The 15,062-nt window shown below is 41.9% G+C and overlaps 1 protein-coding gene across 2 annotated transcripts; it reads right to left on the reverse strand.

The window, feature by feature from the left end:
* Nucleotides 1–320: 320 nt before the first annotated feature.
* On the reverse strand, nucleotides 321–13,833 carry LOC110497562 (cell growth regulator with EF hand domain protein 1). 2 transcript variants are annotated; one of them, XM_036954520.1, is made up of 6 exons: nucleotides 13,532–13,833; nucleotides 12,972–13,077; nucleotides 12,424–12,495; nucleotides 2,057–2,127; nucleotides 1,861–1,985; nucleotides 321–1,566 (listed from the first exon to the last, which is right to left on the reverse strand). In XM_036954520.1, the coding sequence occupies exons 2-6, from the start codon at nucleotides 13,049–13,051 to the stop codon at nucleotides 1,162–1,164; spliced, it is 753 nt and encodes a 250-aa protein (XP_036810415.1). In that variant the 5' UTR covers nucleotides 13,052–13,077; nucleotides 13,532–13,833; the 3' UTR covers nucleotides 321–1,161. The 2 variants fall into 2 exon arrangements, with proteins under 2 accessions (XP_036810415.1, XP_036810414.1); XM_036954519.1 differs by having other exon boundaries at nucleotides 13,555–13,832.
* Nucleotides 13,834–15,062: the final 1,229 nt, after the last annotated feature.

Below are 15,062 nucleotides of genomic sequence, written 5' to 3' on the forward strand. Positions count from 1 at the left end.
CTCGGCATTCTGTTTTACTTTGACCCATCTGGTGACTGAATTGTCATTAGTAGGTATGGACCCATATGCACTTGTGGGTTTTAATAGTGTAAGCAACATGGTGAGACTTCCACATACTGGTAGCTTAGATGGCAAGGTGGTGAATATTACCATATTGCTTACAGCTGTCAAATCCTCTTGGCTCTCCAAGTGCTTAGGGGCCCAATTGGGTTTTGGCATAGCAATCCCTGAGTGGAAATGTTGTAACAGGGAAAAGTGAGTGGACATTCCTTTTTTTTAAACAAGGTGCAATCAGTGACCACTGAGAGAAACTACAAAGGTGGCAGTCAAGTTGGCTTTATTTTTGTCATAAATATACAAACCTTCCAATTCAGGAAATTTACAGCAAACCAAATATTTATCCCATGTTCCTAAATCATTGATTACACAACTCCGCAAAGTGTTTACTCCCCTCATGGATTTTAAAGGATCAAGTGCACACTTCTAGAAGTGAGACTAAATTGGGCTCTAGTTTACTGTGAGCAGGCAGCAAAATAAATGTAATCTGAAAATCACCAGATGGCACTTCAGTTTCTAGGTTTTTTTGATCTGGAAAAGGGAGAATCTAGTCAACAGCTGCTGTGACAGAGCCCAATTCCATGAGTTAAAGGGCTTTTCCCACTGAATTTCTTCAACCAAACCACTCCTTTTGCATCCATGAGGGGGAGTGAATTTTTTAAAAATATTGCACTGGAGGGGAATACTTTCTCCAAGTATCATTTAAAGGCGTTGCGTTTGACAAGTTCATACATGCAGTCCATTAACTTTTCTTCAGATTGTCCATTCCAATATATATGGCTTCATTTTCATAGCAACTATTTACCCCAAAATCAATAAACTGAACTATTTAGCAGTGTAAGGTATCTCTTGGCAAAATACATTTAATACAATTATATTCTCACTTGATCTTGTTCAGAAGTGCAATGTGAAATAACAGCAGCTTAAACAATATGGCTGACATCTGTTTATAATTCAGTACCAAAGAAATCCCTCAATGTGAAAAACAAGCCCCTCCCCCAAGGTAGATGAGGGGCTGTGATTTGCTAACTCTGCTGCCAGTCAAAGGGCTCCTGCTATTGTCTGGACGGAAGTGTTGGAGTGCTGTTTGGGTATTGTGTGTGTTTACATTTCAGGCTGCCCCTGATGTACAGGAGCAGGCCTATTTTGCTCATGATCAGCAGCAGGGGCCTCTGGGATATGCAGTCCTTTCTCCTCTGCCTGTATAGGATGTTCATTGGTCTTAACTTCCTGTCCCACAACTCCTGGCTTTGACTCTTCTTCCTTGGGCTGTTCCTCTACATTCCTCTCTTTCTGTGCTGCTTTTTCTAGTTTTGGTTCCTCAACAACTTTGACTTCCACTTGGACCTTTACCTGTTCCTGGGCCACACTCCCTCCCTGTTCAGGTGCACCCGGGGAGTAGGAGTCTGGTTGTTGTAGTTTGGGGGGAGAGAGTAGCTCAGGGGGTGCTATTAGACCATCCATGTTTAGATCCTGAGTCTGCAGGAGAAAGTCTACCATGTCCACCACCTGGGACGCACACACACGACAAAAAACATTGGCTTAGTGTACATATTCACTAACTGAAACACTGTACAGTCAACTTCAGCGTTAGTGGAGATTCACTTACAGCTAAAGTGAGTCCAACAGTAACATCTTCATACTGACAACAGTACAAGCTACATTATCTATTTGAATCCTGATACACAACCCTTATATTATGTCCTGCTAGCTAGTAGGCCAAACTGACTAAGATCAAGACAAAGTATGTCCTAACCATAACAATGAAGATATTTTCTACAGATGTTCCACACACACACATACCGGCTCAGCTGACTGTTCTCCAGGCCTATTGTGGGAGTTGTATTCAGAGAGCAGCCTCATCATCTCCAGGCCATCCATGTCACCGCTCCGGTCATAGTCATGGAGACTAAACAGGAAAAACACCTCTGACCAGCAGGAAATAGGAAGATGTTTTATTCATTATTTATGTCAATGATTGTGTGTGTGATGTGTTTACCTTGTTCCCAGGTGCTATCTGGTCCTCCCTGTCCCTCCTTCAGGTTGGCCTTGATGTAGCTCTGCAGCAGCCTAACACACACACACACACAGGTTAGAGGCCAGCAGTTACGGTTCACAGAGGTTAGGGCTCGGGATAGAAGGTTCAACCTCAGGCCCACCTGACTGGGTAGCACATTACTGCACTGTACAGAAAGTGTAATCTAGTCTCAACATGTCTCAAGGTTTTACAAACAAGCTCTCTGTTCCCTCCCTGGTGTGTTCTGTGTACAGTAGGGTTAAATATCTTCCCTGTATTTTTTAAATGTTCAAACAATCCTGAGAATTAATCACTTTTCTCCCGTGTAAGCAGATATTTCCCCACCCAAACCGGAAGTGTCATGTTAAAACATTACGAACACCTTCCTAATATTGAGCTGCACCTTTTGTCGTTATCCAATACATGGCCTATGATATATAGGCTACCGCACATTATGTACGACAGAAAGACATAAAAGCCCATAGATGTAGGCCTGCCTATACTGTCTTGGGTAAATGAATGAAACAATTCCAGTAGGCTAAAATCTTTGTGTGGACTGTCGGCCGCATGCCCTGCACCAGCATTGCATGCTCTCCCCCCAGCTTCATGGATTGAACGAGGTGCGTAATTCCAGTCCATATAATACAGTACAACACCGTAACTAGTACAAAGTTACAATTATAGGCTGGCGAACTTCATTTTAAAATATTTTACATGTTTATAATTAGCAGACTGAAGCATATATACCTTTCATCATATTTCCCCTAATGTTGTGCGGCGTGCGTATTGGCCTACCTCCTCTTGCTCTCTCCATTGTCGCGTTATTCCTTCCTCGACTTTCAACAGTTAAAGGAAACACATTTTGCTGTCCTTATCTTCATCATTGTGATGACATGCTTGAATAATATAGGACTAGAATAAGATGCAGACGGCTTTGACTTCTCTTAAAGATCGAATGGTTATGGGCCTGAACAAATAACTGCTGTAACCTACTGCCATCCCGAGTTCTCTCCTCTTTCACTCGCCGTGAGTTCTACTGGCTGCAGTAGTTAACAGTCAGTAATTAATTAATTACATCTATGATCGTATGCTATCCATTTGTTGTTTGTATGCTGTTCTTTGTATGACATTTTAATATTTGATTATTAACCAATGATATTAGGCCACTCTTGGCCATGATTACAGACACCTGTGTCTTTTGACACTATATAAACAAGTCATCCCGCAGTGTTTGTGATTATACCCTGATGAAGACAGCTTGGCTGTCGAAACATTGGTATTACATTTTTGCATCTGAGCTCCTAGTGTGCGGCTCTCTTTTATTTTCAAGTTTCTATTCCGCTAGCCAGCACCTTGTCTTAATAGGTGTGCGTTTCTTTTTCTTCTAGATCGTTCTGTTACCCAGTAAACAGCACCCTACCGACAAAAAAGCTCTTAAACGATGCCGAATGATAATTATTTTCCTGACACTGGTCATAGACCCATACAAGATTACTTTGAATATAGCCAAAGGGAGCGTGATAAGATCATTATTTCGGAGTCCCTTTTTGACATGCCGGGAGGTAATTCTGACCTCTCGAAAGAACTGTTACATTTATCTAAGCGCCAGACGAGAACGCATCTACATATAGAGTCACTCTTAGTGATTTTGTGCGTCAAGGCATTATTCCACGGGGACTCAGGTGGCAAAAATAACCATCATTGGGACAGCACACAGATGATTACTGTGAGCGCTGGTGTGCCATCCTGAACAAATTGATTTAATGACATGAATTGTTGACCAGTTGAAGAAGGATTTTATTGAAATGGATAGCACGATTAAAGACAAACGCACAGCTCTACAAACAGTTGTTAATGATGATGGCATATTCAATGAACTGATGACAACTAACCAAGCGCTCCAGGACAAGTTGTCTACAGAAATAAAGGAACTTAAAATCAAGAAATTCAACCAATACAAAAAAAGACAAGGCCGATGGTAAAGTCTACTTCTGGAGAAACCCTGACAAAAGAGGTCCTGCTCCCCCTCTCCATGACAGACGCAGGAGGGATGCCGCTTACTTCTATCCACCCCCGTCTGACCAACGCTCTACAACCAGCGCCTCATCGGCTTCCAGTGGTAGTTTTTTATTCAACGAGAGACTGGACGGACGGAAGGGCGGAGGAGGCCGCAGGCACGCGCATCGACTAGATGTCGCACCCGACGGGGTAAGAAGAAACGGCTATCAGAGGCAGAGGAGACCGTTCACACGGTACCAGAACCCACGGGACTGAGTGTCTTTAATTTATCAAGCAAGATATTGAGCCCTGCCCATGTCTCTTTGCTTAATAAAGGGTTATCTTTTGTGCCTACAACCCAGTGCAACGATTTTGATGTTAAGGTAGACCTGTTTAAGTTTTTTAGAAACATCCGTTTAAGGGAATACTTTAGCTCCCCTAATTCTGACACATCTATTGAACCAGCAGGTTGCTCTCCTGCACATACTCCGACTCCTTTTAGAAGCAAGAGTTATTTTATACCTCCAGCCAATCGCAATCACTCTATCGAGACATATTGCAGACTTGTGGAAAATGATGTTGGACTTCTCCTTAAGAATAAACAGGGATCCAAATCTTTCCATAATTTACCCAAGAATGGAAAAACAAGCTTTGCTTGATTTACAATCTGATACGTCAGTCCTTATTCGTCGCGCTGATAAGGGTGGGTCGGTTGTACTCATGGATAGGACAGCTTATGTACATGAGTGTCATAGACAGCTGCTTGACAACACCTTTTACAAGAAACTCAGAAGTGACCCCACTTCCCAATTTCAGAATACTATCTTGACTGTCCTAGATGGGTATTTAAGTTCTGGTCAGATAACCAAAAAAGAACATGCTTTTTTGGCTATTCAACACCCTAAAATTGCCACTTTCTATACTTTGCCGAAATTACACAAGAATGTTACACAACCTCCAGGGCATTGATGCAATAACGGCCCCTCTATCTACTTTTGTTGACTTTTTTATTAGTCCACTCGCAGAACAGCTCCCCTCCTGTAAAGGACACCAGCAGTATGATCTCTATCATTGACTCTCTTGATCCTCTCCCTGAGAATACCTTATTAGTTACTTTGATGTTGAGTCATTCTACACTAATATTCCACACGAGGGCGGTATTGAAGCTATGGAATATTTTCTTCTGCAGCGTAACCCTAATGAACTACCTTCCAGTGCATGCATTGTAACATTGGCTGAAATAGTACTCACGCATAACTATTTCATGTTTCTAAATTATTTCTTTATTCAGACGAAAGGTACTGCTATGGGATCCCCCATGGCTACAAACTATGCTAATTTGTATGTGGGTTACATGGAGAAACAGTCTATTTTCAATCCTCTCAAAAATGTTTTCTTGCCTCACATCATTATTTGGAAACGGTATATTGATGATATTTTTGTTCTATGGAGGGGTGATGCAAAACAGCTCCAGGCGTTCCATGCTTTTCTTAACTCCTGTTCTGAGCATCTGAGATTTACTATGCAATCTGATACACGTCAAATCAGTTTTCTTGATCTTCTGATCTTGTGTGAAGATAATGTTCTATACACTGATCTTTACAGGAAACCTACTGATCGTAACAGTTTGTTGAGGGCTGATAGTTGTCACCCACTTCCCTTGAAAAATAGTTTGCCCTACAGCCAATTCTGTCGAATCAAAAGAATTTGCAAAAAACAATCCGATTTCGACAGAAATATGGCTGAGACGCAAAGAAAGTTCAAGGAGAGGGGCTACAAGAATGATCAGATTAATATTGCCATTGAGAAAATTCAAAACAAAACGAGACATGACCTTTTTCATTCTTGCGTTCTAACTACCCGCTATTCAAAGTGCTCTGAACAAATTAAGGGAATTGTTCACAAACATTTGCACATCCTAAAATCCAATGATTAGTCTCTGTAATGTGTTTTCGGACCTTCCCTTGGTCGTATTCTCGCGGGGCAAAAATCTCAGAGACCAATTGGTAAACTCTGATTTACCACCCCAAATATTCCTGAACAATGTCTATTTACTGGATGGAAATTACAAATGTAATGGCTGTGCTCAATGCAATGGCACCTTTAAATGTAGATCCTTCAAACACCCACAAACAGGGAAATCGATCCCAATAAAAGGTGTTATTACGTGCTCCACTAAGGCAGTTATTTATCTTATAACTTGTCCTTGTGGTAAAAATTATGTAGGCAAAACTAAGCGCAAATTAAAAGTACGTATCTCAGAGCATCGTAGCACCATTAGGTGTAAAAACTTTACTTATCCAGTTGCGGCCCACTTCTTGGAGGCAGGCCACTCGATTTTGTCTCTGCGTTATATTGGCATCGAACATGTCACCCTCCCTAGGAGAGGGGGTGACCTTGATAATTTATTGTTAAAACGAGAGGCTGCCTGGATCTTTAATTTAAAGACCCTTGCGCCCTTCGGTCTCAACGTAGACTTTGATCTTAAGCCATTCTTGTGATTATTGTGACTTTGCCATTGTAATTGTTTGTAAACTTGTGTAGTCAAATTAATCTATGATCGTATACTATCCATTTGTTTGTATGCTGTTCTTTGTATGACATTTTAATATTTGATTATTAACCAATGATATTAGGCCACTCTTGGCCATGATTACAGACACCTGTGTCTTTTGACACTATAAACAAGTCATCCCGCAGTGTTTGTGATTATACCCTGATGAAGACAGCTTGGCTGTCAAAACATTGGTATTAAATTTTTGCATCTGAGCTCCTAGAGTGTGCGGCTCTCTTTTTATTTTCAAGTCTTTTATACAGTTAACAGGTTGAGATTAGGAGCACACTCTTAAAGGGAGTGCTCCTAATCTCAGCTTGTTACCTGTATAAAAGACACCTGTCCACAGAAGCAACCAATCAATCAGATTCCAAACACTCCACCATGGCCAAGACCAAAGAGCTCTCCAAGGATGTCAGGGACAAGATTGTAGACCTACACAAGGCTGGAATGGGCCACAAGACCATTGCCAATCAGCTTGGTGAGAAGATGACAACAGTTGGTGCGATTATTCACAAATGGAAGAAACACAAAATAACTGTCAATCTCCCTCGGCCTGGGGCTCCATGCATCTCACCTCGTGGAGTTGCAATGATCATGAGAACTGTGAGGAATCAGCCCAGAACTACACGGGAGGATCATGTCAATGATCTCAAGGCAGCTGGGACCATAGTCACCAAGAAAACAATTGGTAACACACTACGCCATGAAGGACTGAAATCCTGCAGCACCCGCAAGGTCCCCCTGCTCAAGAAAGCACATCCGTCTGAAGTTTGCCAATGAACATCTGAATGATTCAGAGGACAACTGGGTGAAAGTGTTATGGTCAGATGAGACCAAAATGGAGCTATTTGGCATCAACTCAACTCGCCATGTTTGGAGGAGGAATGTTGCCTATGACCCCAAGAACACCATCCCCACCATCAAACATGGAGGTGGAAACATTATGCTTTGGGGGTGTTTTTCTGTTAAGGGGACAGGACAACTTCACCGTATCAAAGGGACGATGGACGGGGCCATGTACCGTTAAATCTTGGGTGAGAACCTCCTTCCCTCAGCCAGGGCATTGAAAATGGGTTGTGGATGGGTATTCCAGCATGACAATGACCCAAAACACACGGCCAAGGCAACAAAGGAGTGGCTCAAGAAGAAGCACATTAACTTCTTATGGCTGGGGGGCAGTATTGAGTAGCTTGGATGAATAGTTGCCTAAAAGTAAACGGCCTGCTCCTCAGTCTCAGTTGCTAATATATGCATATTATTATTAGTATTGGATAAAAAACACTCTAAAGTTCCTAAAACTGTTTGAATGAAGTCTGTGAGTATAACAAAATTCATATGGCAGGCAAAATCCTGAGGAGAAATCAAAACAGGAAGTGAGAAATCTGAGCTTTGTATGTATTCACCAGAGTCCCCAATTAAATCCCCTTGAGATATTAATGATGTTGCACTGCCTAGGGGTTCCACTAGATGTCAACCATCCATAGAAATTTGAATGAGACTTCTACGGTGTTGTGGGAGTGAATGAGTTAAGAATCTATCAGGTGTCTGGCAGTCAGCCATTTTCTGATCACGCTTATTCCTCATGGTACCCACTTGCATTCCATTGCTCATGAAGACATGAAGGAATACTCCGGATGGAACTTTATTGAAGCTATATGTTAAAAACATCCTAATGATTGATTCTGTACTTAGTTTGAAATGTTTCTTCGACCTGTAATATAATTTTTTGAAGTTTTTGTCTGATGTAACGCTGACCAGAATGGTATACATATCCAAACGCTCAAACGCGCTAATAAAAGAAGGTATTTGGACATAAATAACAGACATTATCGAACAAAACAAACATTTATTGTAGACCTGGGATTCCTGGAGTGCTTTCTGATGTAGATCATCAAAGGTAAGGGAATATTTATCATGTCATTTCTTGTTTATGTTGACGCCATCATTGCGGCTATTGTGACGTTTACTTCTGAGCGCCGTCTCAGATTATTGCATGGGTTTCTCTTTCCGTAATTTAAACAAAAATCTGACACAGCGGTTACATTAAGGAGAGGGATATCTATAATTCCATGTGTATAACTTGTATTATCATCTACACTTATGATGATTATTTCTGTTGAATGATGTGGCTATGCAAAATCACTGGATGTTTTTGGAACTAGTGAATGTAACGCGCCAATGTAAACTCATATTTTGATAAATATGAACTTTATAAAAAAAAAAAACATGTATTGTGTAACATGAAGTCCTATGAGGGTCATCTGATGAAGATGATCAAAGGTTAGTGATTAATTTTCTCTTTGTGGTTTTTGTGACTGCCTGGAAAATCTTTTGCTGGAAAAATGGCTGTGTTTTTCTGTGGCTACTTGGTGACCTAACATAATCGTTTGTGGTGCTTTTGCTGTAAAGCATATTTGAAATCGGACACTGGTGGGATTAACAACAAGATTAGCTTTAAAATGGTATGAGATACATGTATGTTTGAGGAATCTTTATTATGAGATTTGATGTTTTGAAATTGGCGCCCTGCACTTTCACTGGCTGTTGTCATATCGCTCCTGTTAACGGGGTTGCAGTCATAAGAAGTTTAAGGTCCTGGAGGGGCCTAGCCAGTCTCCAGACCTTAATCCCATAGAAAATCTGTGGAGGGAGCTGAAGGTTCGAGTTGCCAAACGGCAGCCTTGAAACCTTAATGACTTGGAGAAGATCTGTAAAGTGGAGTGGGACAAAATCCCTCCTGAGATGTGTGCAAACCGGGTGGCCAACTACAAGAAACGTCTGACCTCTGTGATTGCCAAGGGTTTTGCCACCAAGTACTAAGTCATGTTTTGCAGAGGGGTCAAATACTTATTTCCCTCATTAAAATGCAAATCAATTTATAACATTTTTGACATGCGTTTTTCTGGATTTTTTTGTTGTTATTCTGTCTCTCACTGTTCAAATAAACCTACCATTAAAATTATAGACTGATCATTTCTTTGTCAGTGGGCAAACATACAAAATCAGCAGGGGATCAAATACTTTTTCCCCCTCGCTGTATCCTGTGGCAAACGTTGTTCCACTTTTATCAAGGGACCCAATGTATGGAATGAAAACACCCCACACCATCATCACCAGCCTGCAATGTTGAGATGAGGCATGAAGGATGGATGTACTCGTGGTTTTCTCCATACCTTAGTCGTCCTATCAGTGTGAAACAGCAGGAACCAGGATTCAACAGACCAGGCAATGTTTCCAAATCTCCAGTGTCCAGTGTTTTCGTTCTTTAGCCCACTGCAACTACAGATTCTTGTTTTTTTGCTGAAAGAACTATAAGGTCGTCGGCTGCCATACCCAATTCGTGTCAAGGTACGACAAGTTGTGCATTCTTTTGTGGGTCTTTGGGCACCAATGTTGTACTGGACTGTCAGTTGACTAACTGTAGCCCGTTTGTTGCTCAGCACAATTTGTGACAGCCAGCTTTGTCCTCTTTCATCAATAACCCGTTTTCGACCACTGGTCTGACGTTGGCTGGATGTCCTTTGGGTGGTGGACCATTCTTGATACATATGGGAAACTATTGAGCATGAAAAACCCGGCAGAGTTTTTGACACACTCAAACTGGTGCGCATGGCATGTACTACTGTATACAATGTTCCCTCAAAATGTTTCGTTACTGAGCAAATTTCAGGTTTGCTGAGCGCAAGCTTGAATGTTGTGAAGATTCTGTGCAACTTCCAGTGCGCGTTTACTGTGAAAACTGAGGCTGTACCCACTAAGTTACAGTTGTAACAGTGGCCAACTAGGCTACTGTGGATATTTGATCATAATATAGGCCTACCAGAGTGCCCTACCATAAAAAACAATGGAGAAAATGCATCCCATGACATATGAACATGGAAATTGCTGTTCTATCATTCAGCCTACAGTAGCAGCCAATGTATGGTGTTCAATGTACAGTAGACCTACATTCCATGAGACTTAAAAAAACATGCAGGGCTTGACATTAACCTGTTTATCCACTTGTCCTTCAGACAAGGAGGTGACTGAAAATGGTGTTGTTTGATGCAAGAAACCACGTTACAAAATCAAATGCATTATTATTCCAATACCATTATTACAGAGAATCAGACGAATTATGCTGCTCGCTGCCTATTGGCTACTTAGCTTATTCAAGCCTGCCTCAAAATACAACACTGCCCCTTTATGACAAAAAAAAAGCTCTTTACCTGACTTGCTTTTCAACGATGTCTTGAAATGTACACATTTTGTGCTCTTGTAGGCAGTCACGACCCTATTGCGGACTAGAAGTTATCTATAACCAGGCTAATATCTCACTAACTAGCAAAGGATATGAGCAAAATGTGCACAAATGGCTACATGGAGCTCTTGCTTTGATCTGCACAGTACAGTTCAAGTAAGAACCATATATGGCAATGGTCTATTTGCATATAGGCCTACTGCAGCTCTGATTTGTTATGCTGCACTGGTCTGGTCGAGCGAAATAGATTCCTACTCCGAAATCTCTTGCATAGTTGGTTTTGTTTCGGTATGTTGCAATGAAAGCGGCTAATATTGCGCTGATTTGATCACTATTGCCACAGTAAAGGGAAACGTTGACGAGTGTGGCTGAAATAGCCCAATCCACTCATTTGAAGGGGTGTCCACATACACTATTTATACAAAAGTATCAATCTTGAACATAATTATCTATTTTGGATGCAATTTGAATGGAATTAACAGCGAGAGAGAAAGACTGCGAGAGTGCTCGCGAGCGCACTGACATAAAGCAATGATATTCAAGCTATTTGCTGTTTTAAAACTCTGCAGCTGAAATTACATTTCAAAAAAGCTGACCCCTGAAAGCCAGATGGAGATGTGTAAATAAGACGTAGATTCAGTACTTATAGCCTGTTAATGTAGTACAGGCTATGCTGCAGCTCATTGGTGAGCCAAGAAAAAAAAGTAACCATGATGAGATGATATATGCATTGTGAACTGGGCTTCATACTGAGATGCCCTGTCTGTCCCCCACCCTGAGTGATGATGATTGATCATGCAGATAGCAGAGAGAAGTCCGTAGACAAGACAGATTTAGACATTGCATATCATTTTAAAGTTCCATTTCACATCATGCTGTTCATAGAAAGAATTGATTATAATTTACCGGTTTCTCGCAGTTATTCATCCCAGGAAAAGGGAGTGGGTTCGGACTGAAATACGCTATTCAACCCCTAGTGTACAGTTAGCATGCCCTTGTGCTCACCTGTCTTAAATCACACAGTAGGCCTAGTCAGTGGCGGTGTGTGAGCTGCATATAAATTGAGGCCTGGACAGATCACACACCTAGACAACCTTTGACCTTTTAGAGAACACAACTAAATGGGGTAATTGCGTAATAGCAGAAACTATTTCTGTAATTTGTTTGTTCATTTGTTTGTTCAACCAGATTGTTGTGAAAATAGGCAGTCATACTGGCAGCATAACACAAGTCAGGTTGACAAAGGCAAACATTATAACAGCATCATAAACCTGTGTTAGAACATAGTATACCTAATTTAACCATAGTTAGAACATACAGTATCTTATCTGTCTGGGAGACACATCATAACACCTACTCAAAGTCCAGAGCTGACGTTGTGAATTAACATAATACATGCCCCTGTCAGATTAAAGGGTTAAATTAGGGCTGGAGCAAAGCCCTGCACACACAGCAGCTCTCCTGGAGGAGGTTGGCCAGATTTGGCCTCATTAAACCCTTTATTTTGTAGAGTTGACCACCCCTGTAATAATTAAAGTAAAAGGTGCCACTCACCTGCGCTCCTCGTCTCCAGAGCCAAAGGGATTGGCCAGTGTGAGAGGGGGAGGGGCTCCTGCTGACTCTACTCTGTGGGTCAAATACACACACAGAGAAAGAGAGAGACTGTTGTGATAACAAAAACTTTGTTGGTTTTATTCATCTTTCCCTGCACTTAATCCTATTATCTTTGACCTCTACCTGAGGTACTATATAAACAGGCTCACTCGGAACTCTGATCCCTATTTCTCCTCTGTGGTTGTTACCACCCAGGGACAGGATGTGATGTAATTCCCTAAACATCATACTCCCTGTCTCTGTTATTCCTATATGACCTCCTCAGTTTATTATTATTATTATTTTTTTTTAAATTTTTACTTCAGGTGGCATCACTCCTACACAACGCTAGTCCCTCAGTGCTGACTGATGGCTGAATGGTGTCAGGAGCACAACAAAAGAAAGGAAGGCAAAATATACCCAAGCCAACAGGAAACCTAAACCTGCTGGAAAATCCATCTAGGTTCATATTAAAAACCTTCGATGTGTGTGTGTGTGTCAGGGCCCACCTTTGGTCCCCGGGCACCTGTGGCGCAGAAACACACTGGTGCGCGAGTAGGAGCAGGGAAAGCACACCCGTCACCAACATGTCAGCGCCAGTCTCTAACGATGCACCTGCAAGTACGAAAATAACTGGGGCTGTCATTCCGCTCCGACATTAAACATTTTAGGTGTATTGTAACATTTAGGCCGTTCATTTTGTTATTCAAACATTTCGGAATGATGTTCTGGAAGATGTAACTAAGGCAATAACCGTAGGCTATGAGAAATCATTTATGCTTTCAGCCCATCAGTTCTGCATCCGTAGGAAGGCCAGACGAGCGTAGGCTATTTTACAGTTGCAGTGATTTGGCATTTGTGTCCAACGTTGAATTATTAAGCGGTATCATCATAACATACAGTAGGCCTGGTGCTTTAAAACATCTCCATTATTACTACAGAGATAGCTGTGATGCTAATGCTGCAACATTGTATCCATCTGACGCTACAAAAGTAACGTAGCAATCTCTCACTCAAAACGTCTGTCAAATAAGTTATGATGCATTGTTTTAAATAGTTGGAATCTTACATTGCAATGTTGCCTTATCTTACCTGATGGCCCTTTTGACGAGTAGACAGAGAAACGCATGCTAACGTCGTGTTGTAAATTGAGGTTGTGATTTCATAGCGGGAGATTCTACAGTTCAGCCCTCCCGGTAATATCTGCACTGCGCAGCGGCGAGAGCGAGTCACCGGTCGAATCATTACAATACATCCTTCTTTTCTTCCTTTAAGTGTTCACTGATCTGACGTAACAGCAGAGGTGGACGATATATGGGGGGAAGGATGTATTTTGAAAGTATTCGAACTGGCCCACGGGATCTGTTTTGGTCAATGACTGGGTCCACGTGGAACCCCGGGCGAGGAGAGGACGTGTCATGGTCAGTGCGGTCTCTCGCTTTCTCTCAATTTCAATTTAAGGGCTCTCTTTCCGCCCTATACTGGCGATGCCACGTAGCTGCAACTGACTAGGCACGACTCAGACGGGGAGGGAACGACGGTAGATTGTGTGTGCAGCTGCGCTGCTACTGTTCTGTAGTGTAATTTCCCCCTGCCTCTCTTTCTCGTATAGACCCATGAACTGCACTTTTCTACGTGAATTGTGAGCATGGGTGTCCCCCGCTACCGAGCAAATGGTGCACCGCAGGGCGCTCATCCTCGCCAGCCAGCAGCCGCTATAAAATAGCTCACTCACACATTCTCACTGGCAGACTACATTGGTCCAATACCTACTTTTCATCATTATAACTGACATGACAACATTCACCTTCATTTATAATGTTTCTTTTGACTACATAGCTACAAATTTCCCGTTAGAACAAATGGATTGTTTTGGAAAATGTAGTCCACTTGTCTCTCTCTCTGTTGGAAAAGCTTGGTGGAGTAGGGTGTGGCTGCTTGGTTATAGAGAGTTGGAGCAATGATTAGTCCAAAGGGCGACGTATACAGAGTATACAAAACATTAAGAACGCCTGCACTCTCCATTCCATAGAATGAACCAACTAAATCCAGGTGAAAGCTATGATCCCTTATTTATGTCACTTGTTAAATCCACTTCGATCAGTGTAGATTAAGGGAAGGAGACAGGTTAAAGAAGGATATTTAAGCATTGAGACACGGAGTGTGTGTGTGCCATTCAGAAAGTGAATGGGAAAGACAAAATATTTAAGTGCCTTTGAACGGGGTATGGTGGTAGGTGCCAGCCGAACCGGTTTGTGTCGCAAACGGCAACGCTGCTGGGTTTTTCATGCTCAACAGATCCATGTATATCAAGAATGGTCCACCACCCAAAGGACATCAAGCCAACTTGACAACCGTGGGAAGCATTGGAGTCAACATCCTTTTGGAACCCTTTTGACACCTTGTAGAATCCATTCCCCGACAAATGAATGCTGTTCTGAGGGCAAAAGGGGTGAGGGGACTCAATATTAGGAAGGTGTTCCTAATGTTTGATATACTCAGTGTAGGTTTGCGTGTGTGTTTAACCACATTATTGTAATGTTCCACTGTAATGATTTGTTTTCACCACTAGATGGGAATATTGTCTTACTAGCAGATTT

This window comes from Oncorhynchus mykiss, chromosome 19, assembly GCF_013265735.2.
Source record: "Oncorhynchus mykiss isolate Arlee chromosome 19, USDA_OmykA_1.1, whole genome shotgun sequence".
Lineage (NCBI taxonomy): Eukaryota > Metazoa > Chordata > Actinopteri > Salmoniformes > Salmonidae > Oncorhynchus > Oncorhynchus mykiss.

Excerpts from the sequence above, each read along its gene's own strand:
- LOC110497562 (XM_036954519.1), bottom strand. The coding sequence starts at position 13,591 with ATGCGTTTCTCTGTCTACTCGTCAAAAGGGCCATCAG. Across the intron at positions 13,078-13,554 it reads CTCGTCAAAAGGGCCATCAG|GTGCATCGTTAGAGACTGGC; the intron begins GTAAGATAAGGC and ends TCGTACTTGCAG. Across the intron at positions 2,128-12,423 it reads TCTGGAGACGAGGAGCGCAG|GCTGCTGCAGAGCTACATCA; the intron begins GTGAGTGGCACC and ends TGTGTGTGTTAG.